Raw genomic sequence first — 14,612 nt, forward strand, 5'->3', positions numbered from 1 at the left:
GCGGTTACGTTCCGGTTACCGTTCTTGAAACAATTTGGGTTCCAAGCGGTTTTCGGTTCCGTTCCTGTTTCAGTCCCTGGCATTGTAAGAACATGATGACGGCGAGAGTTCAGACGTTTTTTAATACCACACAGATGCATTGTTATTAAGGAGACTTCCTTTCTTTTCTTGAGATTTATTTATTCATTTTCATAATACGGGAGGGAGAGAATTTTAACATGCTTATTATGGAAGCTTGCTGCCCACACATACAAGTGGATCACGTGCGAAAAGCACTCGCCATAGATAATAAATCAATCAATACATTTGGGGGCAAGGCAATTCCAGACACTCTTGCACAAACACCGATCAAACGATGTCCTGTGTAGATGCGTAACAAGTACGTTCTGGCTACGAAATCGAATAGAGATACTAATTACAAAGAAAATGAAGAGATGATGGGCTTGCCTACGGAAAGTGCGATAATTATTTAATTTTCAGTTTCACATTCATTTATATTTGACAAAGGAGAAATTTTCAAAATAATTTCAAACCGCAGTACAATATATACCTGTATCTAACCTTTCCAAGTGCTGTCAAAATCATCACTGGATTTTATAGCACGTATATTAATTTCTGGTTTTAAATTGGTACTGGCCGTGTCAGGCCATATTGCGTATTGCCTCGCAACGTCAATAGCTTTCTCGACCGTAAATTCTCTTGATGACATTTTTCGACCGACATTTAATTTAAAGTTTCATTGGAAACCTGACAGAAAACAAAAGCGGGTTAAAAAAAAGTGAAGGCTGCACCCGAAGGCTGCGCAATTTCGCGCTGCTCAGCAAGAAAGCATAATAAAAAAAATGTGTTGGACGCCGACATAGTTCTGTTTCACTTTTCAGCAAAACTCACTTTTATGTAACGACCGACAAATTGCGCGAATAAAAGTTCATTACCGGTGCGAATCGTTCGTTGCTTTTATTGCGCGTTGAACTTGGTGAGCGCTGGCAGACGCTCCGCGCCTGCGCCAGCAACAAATAAAGTAGTTCGCACGCGAATAGTTCGTCTGCTACTAATACCACTATAATTGCTGCGACAGTTAACTCTGTTTTAAGGACATCATTATTGCAGACGGCATGAGCAGAATGTAAGTTCGCGTAAGTTCAGTTGATACTTCATCGCGCGCATGCATACAACTGTCAGGGCGTTACTATGCGCCGCGTCCGTGCAGCGTCCCGTCTCCGTTCGTCCGGTTGTGGTCTGTTTTAATCTTTGCGAGCCTGACGGATTTTTTTCGAGCCGATCTTGGATTGATCGACGTTATTCGAGGAATCACTTGGTACGTAACAAACAATTATTTGATTTCTTTCGCATTGTGCACTCAAAAGTACCTCCTAGATGGACGCAATACGTTGATTTCGGTCGGAATAGGCTTAGCAGCGCCATGTTGGGGTCATACCGAACGGCGACGCCCAAATCAAATATACAACATTCCTGTCACACTCCTGTTTTTGCTGCACGCTTTTGTTCTATACGATCGGAGTGAAGTTCCTCTTTGATGCTGGTGCCGATAAGCTAAAATGACGGTCACAACTTCCTTTCTCGCAACGGATGCACGGAGCATCAACTGTAGTTTTTCAAATGCTGACCCCGGCGCACTTTGTAAACACGGGTGGGTTGTGAAAACTGCACATAATTGACGTTGTATATGACGTCACCTAACGCAGCTCGTGCCAAATGTTGTCTTTTAAATAAGAGATTAGTAGTATCAGTTGCGTTTCACGCAGAGCACGTGATTATATTATCGGTCAGAAGCTCGCTACCTGTTTGAACGCTGTGCATTCCACAGTGCTTGTGCAATCGAGGGGTCGTACGCCAACTTTATTTGGTCACTTTGGCGCGTGTTCTCATCACTTGTCTCGTGACCTAAACTCGGCTCTATCGATTCACCACGTCGAATCTTTGACCTCATTAACATTTCATGTTTCAACCGCTTGGCCAACCTGTGATATTCTCCTAGTGGAAAAAAACGAGAACAAAAAATGCGTTTCGCGCCGGATATGCAAAGAGGAGTGACCGAGGGACTATGTTTAGCGGTTTGCATCTTACGTCTGACCCAGTTCCGCTGGACAAGGCAGGGATTCTGCTGCTACGAGAATGTTATCAAACGTGTCTGCTATCTCAGACATAATATATTATTGTTTCGGTGCGAGGCGGATATGGCGCACTAATGTGTTTACGAGCAGCTCTATCACAGCACATATCAGCCATTGCGAGCGCCCTCCAAATGAAAATGATCTGGCAGACCGTGAGCCGTTGGGCCTACGGTGTTTGTTCTTCGTGTCTTGCCTTTCGTATACGTGGTGATCACAAAGCTCAAACGCGAGGTATACTTCAGGGCTTGAGCTTCATTAATTTGATGCAGTAATCAGCAGTTATCAAGGAGAGTCACAAAACGATGATGCTTCAGGCTTATCATAGAGCATCACACTTTGATAACAGACATATTTCTGTTTTGGCCACTATGTATCCAGAACGGCATGGAACAAGCAGTTAGCAGCAGTGTAATAATTTGGCATGCATTGTTATGTTTCTCATAACTAGATCGTTCACAGAACTAGTTGACATGACATAATTACTTATGTTGTGTCGTATGTTTACTCTTCGTAATACTTGGGGAATGCTATTCACATGTGGGCACGTCTGCAGCTGCACGTGGTTAAGTGCAATCTCTTCCGTAGAACTCTAGCACACCTACACAGCCACATTATTTCACATAACCTGCGCATATGACTCACAGACTATGACTCTGTGTGCTGTCCCAAAGCGCAAATTTCATTGTACGACATCCCAGTGATATCCTTTGGATGTCCGGACCTTGTAGGGATGTCCCTAGGATATTAATGGTTTGCTGGGGTGTTGGCAATGGCATGTTCTTTGCACATTTAGCATTGTGAAAAGTGTCAAAGCAATTATATTGCAAAGGAAAGTTATAAGCACTACAACTGCCGTTGTCGTGTTCACAACCTTGGCTTCAAAAGAAGATCCACCGCGTGAAATATGTTCTTATGTGATTTTTTATTCCGTGTCAGCGCCGCGAATCAACTGTGGCTATATACTGGCTATGTAATGTGAAATATGTATAAGGTGGTAGCTTACAAAGCACAAAAATTGCAGCCATTCAGTCCCATTACATTGCGACACATTCACTTGGATTTCTTGAGCTCGAGGATCCGTCGACGTTCTCTTGCCTTGCTAAACAATCTGTTCCAAATTTTTTTGTTTACCTGGTACATAGTACATGATAAAAAAATAATGACAAAAAGTCCCAGCAAAGAACAATACAGAATGATCAGACCCTTTAGTCTGTCTGTTGAAGCGTCTGCCTTGCTGATCAAATCCAGGTTGTTAAAAGTTGTTCTGCCCGCAAAGCTTCTTTTGGTCGTGACGGGAGGAACAACTGTGTTGACACAGCAGGATTGGAGGCTTCCTTGCTGCACGATATAGTGTATCTTGTGAAGAAAGGTGACCTTGGTTTCTGTGTATGTCTTCAGTTGCAAGAGCGGTATTACGTTACTCCGCATCTCCTTTCCCGCTTCAGCTCGGGTTAGGTTTTTTTCGTATATTTTTTAGGTATATCTCTGAGTACTTTTTGTCGATTTCTTTTCACAGTGTGTGACATTGTCGATAGACATGGTAGGGTTATTTGTGACATTTTTGTCGCACAATTTGTTAGGTTTGTGATGTTTGTTGATGTTGTGGAGCTTGTATTGTGTTTCTCCCTGTATGTCTAATTGCCTCGTCAATTACAATGTTACACGATTTGTTACCCATTCTTGGGCTGCAAGATCTTGAGGACCCAGTGCTTGGGAATGACCACATATTTTTACGCACCTGAGGTTTTTAGCCATTTTATAAGTTCATTTCATTAAGTGTTTCTTGTGCACCAGCAAAGAACAATCCCTTGTATGAAAAACCTAGGAAGCCTGTTTCCTTGCAGTCTTCCATTTTGGCATGCGTGCTAAGAGTAGCAAGCCATTTGCATGGCTGACCACTCTCATCTCTAAGCGAGCATGCGTGAAGACAGTGTGGAGATGCAGACCATCAGTTCTCCTTCTCATATTTAATCCATCCTTACATCTAACATTTGTTCTGGAGCAAGCAAAGTTATTTTTCAGTAATGGTAATGACCTACACCACATTTTCTTATATGAAGTCCTCACATTGATATAATGGAGCTTGTATCCCATAAACGTTTAAGCCAAAGCATGTGTACATGCACAGAAGCATCAACCTATCTTCATAGTCGGGGAGCTTATTGTACTTCACTGCGTAGCATTCATAACATTTGTGGTGTGGTACATTACTTCATTTAAAGTATTACGGCTCATTAGTTTTAGAATTGTCACATATTTTATCACACACTTAGCATTAGTGTGTTGCAAACTCAACGCACGTGTGGAAACACATTGTGCAAAACCTTACACACTATGGATCAGCTTGGCACCCTCCGCTAGGGTTTGTTCTGCATGGCTGCCTCATGAAGGAGTAAGAAGAAAAAATGCCTTCCTGTCTAAATGGGCCCATTGTGGTTGGGTGGGGCACCATTATAAATGTTGGCAGGATGTCGCTCCTGCATGAGCCCTGCGTGTTTGGAGTACCTGCAGGCGAAAGGGGTGGCAGGATAGTTGTACACTTTGTTAATGCTCTTTGCACCTTGGAAATGTATGAGAAGTGTGCTTTTGCATTATCTGAGTGATGTATCACACTTTTCACATTAACAGACCCAATAGTTCACATGTCGAAAGCATCTCTGCATAGAAAGTTGGTGTAGCTGGTTGTTGTACGTCGGAAACAAAGAGAACAACAACTCAATATAAAACGTAACGAGCTAGTCTCATTTTGTCTTGAGTGTTTGTTTTTATTTCCATTGTCTGAAGCGTGTATATTTTTAGAAACCTGTCAAGGGCTGTACATGAGTTTTGTCCGGTGTAATCTGTTCGATACCGTATTGCATTGTGGACTGCATGTAACAGGGACTGGTACTTATATTTTGCATGCATATTGCTTACTGGGTGATCCGCTGCTTTGATGTAGGTGGATAATGATGAAATCATTGTGATAAAAGTAGAACTACTTTGTGATCGTACAACAAAACTAATGGAGTCCTATCAATATTATCGCCACACCATTGAGTGCAATTTCAGCTCCTTAACTATTGATATTTTTAGCAGCTAAAATTCTACAAAAAATAGTGAAGAAAATAATTTTATCAGATTTGAATTGTTCTATTGCTATATTGAGTCATTCCTTATTCGTAATTGTTAAAACCAATCTGAAAAAATATACTACCATGCTGCCTAAGTTACACCATGTCTTTTTAATATGTGCACCTAGCATTACCGAAAATGACCTGGCGAGCTGCTGTCAGTCATTGTCGTAACCAGATGTACTGAATTGTAGAGTGGAGATGTTGTGAACCTTGAAAAACTTAAACTTATAGAAAATGATGAGCAATGCCTCTGACAAACCTGGTGCAAACGGGATGCTAGCATACCCGTATGTTATGTCATTCACATGAAAAAATATTTGGTGCTTCATTTTCGACAGTTCTCAGTTATTGTTGAAAACGGAAACACATGATTGTGAAATTGTGACATCACTTCTAATAAATGCCTTGCTGAGTTTAAAGTCTGTGCATTTCTCTTCCAAAATGGGATGATAATACAAATTGCCAGTGCCAGATGAGGTAGACAAGTTGTGATTAATTGAACTTCCTGTTCCTCAACACATTCCAAGATAAATTGCACCTCCATTGAGAAATGCACAACAGAAAACGCTGAAAACGGTTAAAAATTGGGCTGTTTGGTGTGACATTAAAATCGACAAAAAACAGAGCCGTTTAAAATCTGTAAAGACAGTGCCGTGTCTTGTGTTGTCTTTAAAGCACCGCCCTGCACTGGCGTTTTTATCGATAAAAAATCCTTGCTTTGGTTGTAATTACATAAACATGAGCTCAAAAACTCGTAAAGAGCAGACACCGTGTGTTTGTTGTTGGGGGGTTGTTTCACACATGGGCTTCCGGATTTTATAATAGATCTGCGTACTTTCAGCGCTTGTCAAAAGACCGAAAAAGTGTTTGGCATTAAGCCATAGTGAGCCAATTGCGGAAGTTGCGGAAGTGCGCCGTAGGCCCCTGGCTGCAATGCCTTAAACCTTTCGATGTGGAAGCTACAGTGATAGAAAACACATTTATGATTCACTGCAGTGTCATTCTGCACACCCCTGAGACACACATACTTAGAATGTATGTTGAAAATGGCACAAACTATGGCTTGTTGCAACTTACAAGAGAGCTAGTAGATTATTGAATTAAGTATCTCTACAATCTGCAGCGTGCAGTATGAATGAAATGTTTTGCACTGGATAATAAAGTACACGTTAATTAATTGTTTCTGTATGTGATAATAAGTTCGTTGTCCGCACCAAAGTTGTTGGTAATATAATGCAAGAAAATATGCAGTGGTTTGAATTGAACACACAGCATGAGTCTTATTAAATGGATGCTTTTAGTGTTTTGTACGTTACATACAAGCAATGAATGTTTATCACGGAAAATGTGATGTATTGCTTCTATGCGTAATTTTTCGATGCCTTTAATAGACGACTTCAGGAAATCCCAGAGAGCTTAGCGCCACTTTGAACTACCGGAACTTGCTGATAACAAAGGAGGAGAAGGTATCTCCTTCTCTCTCTCGTCCGATGAATCAAGGGCAGCGAAAACGAAACGTGGAGGACAGTTCACCCTTCCTCATTCCACTAATCTCCCAGGATGCAATGCGTGTGCAAGGAGCACAGGAATTTTCTGAAATCGTCTGTTCGTTTTTGGAGAGCCTCACCATTTTTTTTTTCTTTTTTCTACTGCTGGTCACAATGACAGTTGGTTTATTGTATTACCGATCCACACAAGTTGAAGAAGTCATATGTACAGTTCTCCTTGTACACTTTTTTTTTTTGTGTGTGGCAGAATATTCTATAACCTGCAAAGTTATTTTGAGTAAACGTAAATATGTAGATCTGAAGATGTCCCTCTATTTCACGAGCTTGTCAGTGCATTAGCATTAACCATTTGCATACGCAGGCACGGCAATCGGTGTTGGTGGCTAAGCCAACCAGAACACTGACAAGTATGGTACACACGACAGTACCGTAATTTCACGCGCAAAAGCCGCATTGCAGATAAGCCGCAGAACTCGTTTTTAGGAACGTTTTGAAAATTTTCTGTCAGATAAGCCACGGCCAATACGAGACGACTGATTTTTGCGACAAAGGAGACCATAGAGAAGGCCATAAACAGTGTGGTCCATACTCCAGGGTCGGCATAGTGTACAAGAAAGGAGGTCAGCTCCAGAGTTCTACCGAGATCGGATTGTGCTTGAGCAATCCAAAATTGATCGGGCAAATTGTGTAAAAATTGGCCAATTGTGCAAAATCAATCTACTCGAATGTGGACCCGTCCCTGTTACGCACTGTTCGTGCATCGGCAGGGCAGTGCTGTTCCAGAGACACTGTCGGCCCTTTCGTTACAACCGGCGTATGGAGAAAATACCAGGAAAAAATAGTCATCAGATAAGCCGCACCGGTGGATAAGCCGCAGAGCACCCGTGAGAAAAAAAAATTGCGCATAAACCGCGGCTAACACGCGTGAAATTACGGTATATGATATCTTGTTCGAACCGTGCATTCAAAATTTTGAGTGCATGATGTTGGCTGCACATGATTTGAAGTGTTGTATTTTCTCTGCTTCAGACCGTCTGCTGTGAGGGGGCATGGCAGAGGAGAAAGAGAGCGGGGGTGAAAAGAAAGCGGCAGAGAATGGCCCCTCGGACTCTACCCCCTCCTCCAAGTCCCGTCGCTCAGGAGGGGTTACAAGGGGCAAGGGCGGCGTCCCATGCAGAGTGCACATGCTGGACGGATCAGATTTTGACTGCGAGCTCGAGGTGAGACCTCCTTCCTTTTTCCTCCTTATGCAGAGATCCTTTCCCTCTTCCAAGTCTTGTAAGCTTGGACAGCTGGATCTTTCAGCGGTAGTTAATCTTTCAGAAAGTCAGGTCACCAGCCTTGATGTATTTATGAATGGTTTACTGTTGTTCCTTGTTTCTGCCATTGCCTCCTCACAATTTATAATATTGTTTCTACTTGAGAACCATAGAAACCTGAGTATGGATCAACTCGAACATACAGATTGCAAAAAAAAAAAAAATAAACAGAGAAACATAAGATATGTTGCTAATGATAATAATTTGATAATAAATTTCGATTGAAAATGTAGCAAAAGGAGCAACGCAACGTGGTGCAGACAGGAGGAGGAAAAATTAAGACGATGTCTGTCACCCATTGTTGCGAGGCTCGTACATTTTCTGCAAGTGACCGCAATGTGAAACAAGGGTCGACTTTTTCTGTTGCATTTTTGAACAAAAAGAAAATTTAACCTATATTCCAGTTTATATTGTCTCTGTGAGCCTGTGTTACCGTGTTATCCTTTTTTTTTTTACACTGAAAAACGTTTCCATTGCAATTTTTGCATCTTTATCCACAGCGCAAAGCCAAGGGACAGGAGTTGTTTGATCGCGTTTGTGAATCCCTCAACCTACTGGAGCGTGACTACTTTGGTCTCTCCTTCAGAGACCATGAGGACGCTAGGGTGAGGTTGCCCTTCAGCTAAGACTAATCCTAAGACTAATCCTCTAGATTTGTCTTAGTTCATCCTAGGCTGGCATGTATTGCTACAGGCCTGAAGGCTCAGCACAAAAGGCTGTGCCACGCTTAGTTTGCCAAATTAGCCCTCGTCATTACACTTTTCCATTATGTGCTCGTATGACCATTCACATATGTTTCAATTTCGGCTAGAATTGAATTCTTAAAAATGTGTGCTATAAATCGCTATTTGATTACTCTTAAACATATGGTAACATTTTACATTTATCGCTATCCAACGACATCACCACAATTCTTTGCCAGGGAGCGAGCGCCATTGCGGTATGTAATCAAGTAAACTAAGTTTGGCACAAGTTGTCTATGGAAGCATCGTGTAGCTTTCAGGCCTGCAGTAATACGTGTCGGCCCAGGTTCGTCATAAACTGTTTGGTCTCTTTTTTTTTATATTTTGCTTCACCTCCTTCACAATTTTGTACATGTTGTTGGGTGCCTTTGCAGAATTGGATCAACCTTGAGAAAAGGCTATCAAAGCAACTCAAACGTAAGTGGGCTTGAGTTGCAAGTAATTCATGCATGTTATTTCATTTGCACATAGGTGTATCTAGGGTATGGCACCTTTGTGCCATTTGAGGTCGTAGCATGGGCACACTTCGAAATTTGAACAAATGGGGGCTGCTGCAGTGTTGCTTGCAAGTTGGGAGGGCTAATACTATAGTAACGTTGTAGTGGATGAGGCTATTACACATAGAAGGACAAACACAACACAAGCCTCACAAGGCCTAGCAACTGTCATCAATCAACTAATACTAGTACTTTTTGTACTGGAGAGCCTGCATGGGTCAAGGCTGGAAAAAATAAACTTCAGGTCACATTGCAGACCAATACAAGGTGCAAACAAGGAAGGCTAAGTTATAGTTTTCTTGTACTGCCATCAGTTAATTTTAATTATGTTCTGATTGAATTGAAAAATTAATAAGCTTGACTTGTATTTTGTTAATAATATATATTTTGTATTTGATAATACGCTAACGTTATCTTAGAGATGGGTGTCCGACGCCTTGACGAGAGCACTGAATTTGCAACACTTAAAATAAGTAGTTAGAATTTTCCTCCTCACCCACAGACACACCCTGGGAGATGTCGTTCGAAGTGAAATTCTATCCACCAGACCCAGCTCAGTTGCAGGAAGATATCACAAGGTACGTGGCTTGCTTACTGTGTGTAGCATGAATAATATGGTTCATGTTACCGCGTAATATCGTGTTGAGGTCACTGAGCAACAATAGTCTGCATTCATTGCAGGTATCAGCTCTGCCTGCAAATCCGAGACGACATTCTGTCGGGAAAGTACGTCACCGTTTGCTCCGTTGGCTCGCAATAGGTTGAAAGTTGAATTTGCTCAATCTGGCTGTTGGTATTTTCCTTGACAGGCTTCCCTGTTCCTTTGTAACCCATGCCCTACTGGGATCATACCTTGTTCAAGCTGAACTTGGTGACTTTGACCCCGAAGACCATGCAGGGAACTACCTGTCTGAGTTCCGCTTTGCCCCGAACCAGACGCCAGAACTTGAGGACAAAGTCATGGAACTTCACAAACAACATAAGTGAGCATTACAGTTGCCAGCAATTTTTTTTCTTTCTCTTCTTTAATTTTTTGTACAGTAGAACCTTTACATAGTGTACCACAAAAGGGAGATGGCACAGACTAACTGGTGCATGATGACTAAAAGAACGAAACACCGAGAGACACGGGACAAGTAAGACAAACACGAAGAAATTTGTGTTTGTCTGCGTGTCCCGTGTCTCTCAGTTTTTCGTTCTTTTAAGTTACATAGTGTACCAACATAAGGTGAAGATGCTGGTGTAGTGATGTAAACCTGCAGTCCCAATGTGTTGAAACCCCAACCATGAACTACTGATATAGTGTAGGTACTGACATAGTAAGGTTTTATAGTAGCCTGACCAACCGCACCATAAATACGAGGGGTGCTCAAGTCAAACTGGGACTTTTCATTTTTTGCAAAAGCAAAATGAACTTACAGGCGAGAAATTAGTCTTATTTTTCGACGTAACCTCCAGCTGCACTAATGCACGTGTCCCAGCGTTTCACGAGGGCTTGGATGCCAGCAGCGTAGAAATCCTTACCGGCGCGCAGCAGCCATGATCGGACCGCATTCTTGACCTCGTCATTGCAGCTGAAGTGGCGGCCCCCAAGAAATGCCTTCACTGGCCCGAAGAGACGGAAATCGCTGGGGGCGAGGTCTGGACTGTAAGGGGGATGTGGCAGCAACTCCCAGCCAAGTTCCTGTAAGGTGCGTGTCGTGAGATGCGCGTTATGCGGGCGTGCATTGTCTTGTAGAAGGAGAACTCCTTTGGTGATGAGGCCCGGCCGCTTTTGCTTCAGCGCCTTATGCACATCCCTGGAAACCTGGCAGTAATATGCACTATTGATGGAGGTACCAGTAGGCAGAAAATCAAGATGAACAACGCCAGCCTTCTCCCAGAAAACCGTGGCCATGACCTTACCGGCAGACGAGGTGCTTCGGAACTTCTTGGGAGCTGGCGAGCCCAGATGCTTCCACTGTTTTGATGCGCGTTTAGACTCGGGAGTGAAATGGTGCACCCACGTTTCATCGCACGTGATGATCCGATCAAGGAACGGCTGTCCTTCAGTGTGGAAACAGTACCTTAGCTCTTGGGAGATTTCCAGTCTTCTCTGCCGGTCAAACACTGAGAGGTGCCTCGGGACCCAACGGGCACTAACTTTCCGAAACTGGAGGTGTTCATGAATGATAGTGTTCAACGTTCCCACAGAAAGGTCCGTCTTTCGAGCCAGTTCGAGACGTGTTATTCGTCGGTCCTCGAGGATCAGGCGCTCTACAAGTTGGATCAGTTCTCAGGAACTCTGACACTGGGCTCCGAGCCGCCCCGGCCGGGATCGTCCTGGGCTGATGTACGGCCGTCTCGGAACCGTTTGCACCACTCAAACGCTTTGCTGCGGCTAAGTGTATCGTGGCCATACTGAGCCTGAAGTCTTCTGTGAATTTCAGATGGCTTTACGCCTTCATCCATGAGAAACTTCATGACGATTCGCTGTTCGATGTGCGCGCTCACCTCGTTGTCGGCCATCTTGTCCAGCACGTGTCTTCTATTTTGCACAAACTTTGGACCACCTCGTGGTGAACGCGGAGGCCTGTCGCGTGTGAAAATGACGGAAAAGAAGTAGCGCGAGCCATTTGTGCAGTCCGGAGACAGAAAGTCCCGGTTTGACTTGAACACCCCTCGTACGTTCTATGGTATTTTGTGGAACTAATTTTTTTTTGGTATAATTTTTTATAAGTGATATAATTTGGCATAACAGTAGTGACGAGAATGCGAAGTCTCGGGAGTACGTCGGAGGAAGTTAATGGATGTACAACGCTGCATGTAGAATGCCTCCGAACATGCTACAACATACCACATTACAACATATATGTTCTCCCATGTGCACAACGCGACCTGCAGTCATGGCATGTAGTTACATTGTCACGTGGCATATTTTTTGGGGGGCTTTCTTTTTAGGTTGAAAAAAAAAAAGTAAAAGGAGAAAGCAACAAGAAGCTTACTGACCTTTTTGTAAACACTTCACTTAGTGTTTCCCAAGGCACCCTACAACTTTCCACTTGAAAACTCGCCCCTAAGAGCTGTAGTTTGAACGTTGACTAATTAGCCCTATCTTATTAATTAATTATGGATAATGAAAAAAAAAAAAGTTGAATGTGAACGCCTTACTTTACTCATGTTATGTTACGTCTTGAGTGTGCATGGGAGTTACAGCAAGGACACAAACCTTCTGACCTTCTGTGTTGATATTTGTCTGTCTGGAATTTAAACCTGTATTGGCACGAACTTGCATTCCTCGGTGTACTGTTTACACATTCATCTGATGTGGGGATGGGACTTCACTACAATAATAGGGGCCAGACGCCAGCGGAAGCGGAGCTACACTACCTGGAGAACGCCAAGAAATTAGCCATGTACGGGGTCGACCTCCATCAGGCACGGGACTCTGAAGGGGTTGACATCATGCTGGGCGTGTGCTCTTCGGGGCTGTTGGTCTACCGCGACCGACTGCGCATCAACCGCTTTGCCTGGCCCAAAATTCTCAAGATATCCTACAAGCGGAACAACTTCTACATCAAGATTCGACCAGGAGAGGTGAGTGTTGTTGAGTGAAATAGTCTGAAGGGTGGAATGACATCTCATTTTTGTACAGTAGAATCTCGATGATACGATCACGGATGATACGCATTTCAGGACGGTACGAGCGCCTATTCTTCCCATGTATTCATCATCTTCCCATCATCTTCGGATGATACGAACGCGTGATCTTGCCTTTACGCATGATACGAACAAGCCGAGGGTGCGGCAGTGGTCGCTCCCTCGATAATATGGATCTTCACCACGAACTCCCTTACATCATGTTCCGCAATGCAGGCAGTGACTCTCCCTTTGGTGGTGGTGGTGGTGGTGGTGGTGGTGGAGATAAGATCAAAGTGATTACATGGCCCCAAACGTTATCATTTTATCTCTGTTTTGTCCTTTTTACCCCCCCGCCCCCTCGCAACAATAAACCGTGAAGCTGTGTGGCATCGCACTGGGTTAGGAAAACAGCAACCAGAACACATGGAGGGAAGATATCGGGACAACTTCTGGCAACAATACGCATCACCATTCCGCAAGTGGGCTTCACCTAACACCTTCGTGTTTTAGGAGAAGCTCACTTTAGAACACTGTCGCGCGACTCCGGGGTGGAAAATACGTGCTGGGTCTTTTGAATCGTCTCGCGAATTTGGGCAGCATTGGCCAAAAACGGAGACACAAAAGCGTTACGACCGACCTCTTTCGCTGACAGTAATGGAAAATGGACAGTCACTGTCTATTTTCTTGCCTCAATTTTTATTTTTGTTTAATTCGTTTGATACAAATTTTTTCCGCTACGCCGTGAGATTCCTATCATCGAGATTCTACTGTAATGACCTTGAGAATCTTTTTTTTATTATTATTTATTGTATCACATGTTCTTAGATTTCAATTGTGTACAACTTCGAGCTACTATGAAGGAAGATTATGTGCGAACCCCTAGTCCACCACTAGGAAACTCTAAAAAGTGTAAACTCTACAAAGCCCATGCGATATTTGGGGTTTCAGGCTCTTGTGTCGTGTCCTGCTACACATAGTGAGTATCTGTGGGTACAAAGTCGGTACGATTTAGTGTTGTGCGGAGCCATGCAACTGAACGTTTCATGTGCTGCTGACATAACTGGTGTAATCATGTAGCACATACCTCTGGCCCAGGTAGTGTTTTTATAAGGCGCCTTAGCCGTTCGCTTCCCATGGGTTTGGCAAGAATGGTAATTAAGGCCCCGGGTTTTCCCGCGATTCCGCGAAATTCCACGGAATCCGGAATCCATCGCGGAATACTTTGTTTGGCACGGAACTTCGCGGAATCCCTGATTTTGCTCGAAATTTCGCGGCGTATCGCACGGAATTCTGTGGAAATCCGATTGGGTCGAAGGACGCAAGCGAAAACAGTGGCTGAGCCTTAAAAGGTCCTTGAAAAAGGCTCTCGAATTTTCGTTCTAGAATTCAGTGGGAACCATGTCTCTTCTTTCGGCTTCTTTTCTTTTTCTTTTTCTTTCTTTCACGAGTCTCTCTTTATTAACTTTGTCTAACAGTTTTCCTTTCTGAATCTTCCAGTTTGAACAGTTTGAGAGTACGATAGGCTTCAAGTTAGCAAATCACCGTGCAGCAAAGCGGTTGTGGAAGGTCTGCGTTGAACACCATACTTTCTTCAGGTACACTTTGACCTCCTACGACCTTTTTCAATTTCACCGTTTAAGTACGCGGAGTAAGTGGACTCCCTTTTCTTTTCT

The 14,612-nt window shown here is 43.4% G+C and overlaps 1 protein-coding gene across 3 annotated transcripts in view; it reads left to right on the plus strand.

Moving 5' to 3' along the window:
• Positions 1 to 1,199: 1,199 nt before the first annotated feature.
• The window catches only part of LOC135398996 (band 4.1-like protein 3), a 34,824-nt gene continuing 21,411 nt past the window's right edge, over positions 1,200 to 14,612 (plus strand). For all 3 annotated transcript variants that reach the window (XM_064630613.1, XM_064630614.1, XM_064630615.1), the window contains exons 1-9: positions 1,200 to 1,318; positions 7,789 to 7,979; positions 8,579 to 8,683; positions 9,196 to 9,238; positions 9,821 to 9,896; positions 10,000 to 10,044; positions 10,128 to 10,301; positions 12,654 to 12,894; positions 14,437 to 14,534. In XM_064630613.1, coding sequence (XP_064486683.1) covers positions 7,809 to 7,979; positions 8,579 to 8,683; positions 9,196 to 9,238; positions 9,821 to 9,896; positions 10,000 to 10,044; positions 10,128 to 10,301; positions 12,654 to 12,894; positions 14,437 to 14,534 — 953 coding nt within the window. In that variant the 5' untranslated portion in view covers positions 1,200 to 1,318; positions 7,789 to 7,808. The remainder of the gene's footprint in view (positions 1,319 to 7,788; positions 7,980 to 8,578; positions 8,684 to 9,195; positions 9,239 to 9,820; positions 9,897 to 9,999; positions 10,045 to 10,127; positions 10,302 to 12,653; positions 12,895 to 14,436; positions 14,535 to 14,612) is intronic.

The sequence above is a fragment of the Ornithodoros turicata genome, chromosome 6 (assembly GCF_037126465.1).
Source record: "Ornithodoros turicata isolate Travis chromosome 6, ASM3712646v1, whole genome shotgun sequence".
NCBI lineage: Eukaryota > Metazoa > Arthropoda > Arachnida > Ixodida > Argasidae > Ornithodoros > Ornithodoros turicata.